The sequence below is a fragment of the Montipora capricornis genome, chromosome 2 (assembly GCF_036669925.1).
Source record: "Montipora capricornis isolate CH-2021 chromosome 2, ASM3666992v2, whole genome shotgun sequence".
Taxonomy (NCBI): Eukaryota; Metazoa; Cnidaria; class Anthozoa; order Scleractinia; family Acroporidae; genus Montipora; species Montipora capricornis.
Genome location: NC_090884.1, coordinates 48,874,509 through 48,877,008, shown reverse-complemented (window position 1 = coordinate 48,877,008; position 2,500 = coordinate 48,874,509). Strand labels below are relative to the sequence as shown.

At 39.6% G+C, this 2,500-nt stretch overlaps 1 protein-coding gene across 1 annotated transcript in view; it reads left to right on the top strand.

Moving 5' to 3' along the window:
- LOC138038079 (A disintegrin and metalloproteinase with thrombospondin motifs 6-like) overlaps positions 1-2,500 on the top strand; it is a 24,199-nt gene that overhangs the window by 7,912 nt on the left and 13,787 nt on the right. Inside the window, exons 7-9 of the mRNA XM_068883899.1 lie at positions 733-857; positions 1,226-1,284; positions 1,716-1,821. Of these exons, the coding sequence (XP_068740000.1) occupies positions 733-857; positions 1,226-1,284; positions 1,716-1,821 (290 nt within the window). The remainder of the gene's footprint in view (positions 1-732; positions 858-1,225; positions 1,285-1,715; positions 1,822-2,500) is intronic.

The following is a 2,500-nucleotide window of genomic DNA, read 5'->3' as shown; positions in this document are numbered from 1 at the left end:
AGAGCGAGATTGTCTGGAGTTGGACAGAGCAAAATCTAAATGTCTCATTCTTAAGAGAGAACAATTAAAGGGGACATAGTTTTTAAGTGGACCTAGATGTTGATAACCTTTTTATTCTTGACGCGGCCGATCCCCATGGACGAGTAGATTCGTCTGGCGTGAGACAGCGGCGTAAATTCTATGGATTACTGTTCGGAGAGAAGGGCTCAAGTCTCTAAGATTTATAGTCTAGCAAAAGTGCTTTGCTGTAATCGGGGAGACCACAGATAAACTTGAAGTTGATCAAGTCAAATCGAATCTTGGTTTCATGACAAAAAAGACAAATCTCTCGAAGAAGGGGATGTAGATGACCAACAAACTCAACCCACGTAGGTCGCGGGGTACGAGAATCACCGTGTGAACACCGGGTCTTCTTAGAAGAACACCGAGTCTTCTTAGAGGAACACCGAGTCCTCTTCCCACTTTGCTAAACCTAAATCCTGACTAAGCGGTTGTGTAAACAGTCACTCTTTGAATGACGACTCGTCTCTGCAATATAGGTGGGCCAAAGCTGATTATAATATCAATTTTGTTTCGCCATGGCGATATAGCAGAAGAACACCGCAGTCATGATTTTGCATTACGTACATAAAATTCATCTATTTATTTAAAAGGAAGAGCTCTTTTTGTGTATACTTCACAGCACGCCCAGAACTTTGTGGAACTCATTGCCTATTTTCTGCTTTCAAATAGACTGGTCTCGTAATCAGCAGTCATGCTGAAAGTACTTTGACAAGTTTCTGCAAATGGACAACAGGACAAAACATTGCAGACGATAAGAATCCAGCTCACTTTGATCATGCGGCTCTTATATCCAAGTAAGATACAGTGAATTACAAAAGGACTCGATTTTGAATGGAGCGCGGTGGTAAGGAAAAAACCTATATATGGAAACAAACCACGAACTGCCGAATATATAAACAAACCAAAAAATCACTTGCAGGAAAACGTTTATGTTCACGGATAATAAATTATTCCAAGAAAAATTTCGCTATAAAAAAGTGCTTAACTGCACTGATTCAAATTTCATTTCCCATAATTGTATTAAAGCAACTCCAACCTCCTGGTTCGTGCCGACACTTGACTGTTTTTGCTTACTCCTGAGCCTTCATTGCTAAAAATTCCAGTTTATTTTATTATCTTCCATTTAATACTCTAAACCGCCAAATTCAAATCTCTGTTGCAGGTATGATTTTTGTGGAAACAAAGGAAGGATAGGAGGGGAGGGATGTGACACTATACTGGGTAAGAAATCGTCTAACTTTGCAACAAAGTAATACAACGACAACATCCTTCTTTGGTACATTGCTTACAGGTTCAGAAGATCCGTGTGAATATTACTTGAACACGTCATTGACATTGTAGGAGACTATGCCATTTGGGTAACCATTCTGATGTAACGAGATGCCACTACAACTTTAGTTAAGACATCTCTTTCTGATCTTAAGAAAACGTTACTCCAGAATGGTTGCCCAAATGGCATTGAAATATTCACACGGATCTTCTTAATCTTTATGCACTGTACCAAAGAAGGATGTTGTTTGTCATTGTATTACCTTATTAATTTAGGCTTAAAAGTTGATTTGATCGAACGAACGCCTCAAATCTTGCAACAAAGTGGCAAATAATTTTTACTTGTGCACTGAGCAGAATTATATCTTTCCTTCCTTCTTTAGGTTTGGCTGATTTGCAAGGAATGTGTAAACGTGACACAAGTTGCACTTTGAATAAAGACACAGGATTGGGAACTGCTTTCACTTTGGCTCATGAAACAGCGCACAGGTGAGTTTCCAAAAAGTTGGATCAACAGGTGGTTTTTTTTTTTTTCGTGAGCCTGCAAACAGCTTGTCCATTAGTCATCAGCTGGGAGTTTAAGAAACGACGACGGCTACGACAACGACATGGCCACAAAACAATAATATAATTGGTTAAAAGAGCATAAATAATCGTGCTGCACGTGCAGCAATGATTTTAGCAAGTGTCTTAGCGGTCCCCTGCATAACGACGATTTGACATCAACAAATTTGGGGTTTTGACGACAATGAAAGCATGCAACAGAGAATCTTTCATTCTCTGTTTTCACTCTGAAACCGCTAGTACCAATTTATTTTTAGGATACTTCGCCCATATTGTAGGACGTGAACGATAGAGTCAAGTTATATTTTGAGGTGATTTTTTCGTCGACCGTCGCCGTCGAAGATTTCAAAGTCCCTATTCTAACCTTGGTTTCTTCTTCGCTTTCCGAGAGAAAAACCATTGTGAGTAACGTTTTCGAGCTAGCAGCCCTTTGTTGTCAAGGATGAAAAAATAAAGGGCCTGGGGGACAGTTTCTCGAAAGTCCCGAAAACGTTAACTTTCGGCCCCGAAAAGCCATTTACGAAACCACCCTTTGCTTGTTTTGATACGCTTATCGTTTAAAAAGCTTTTACGATGACAAAAAGCAAAATGATCCTGAAGTTTG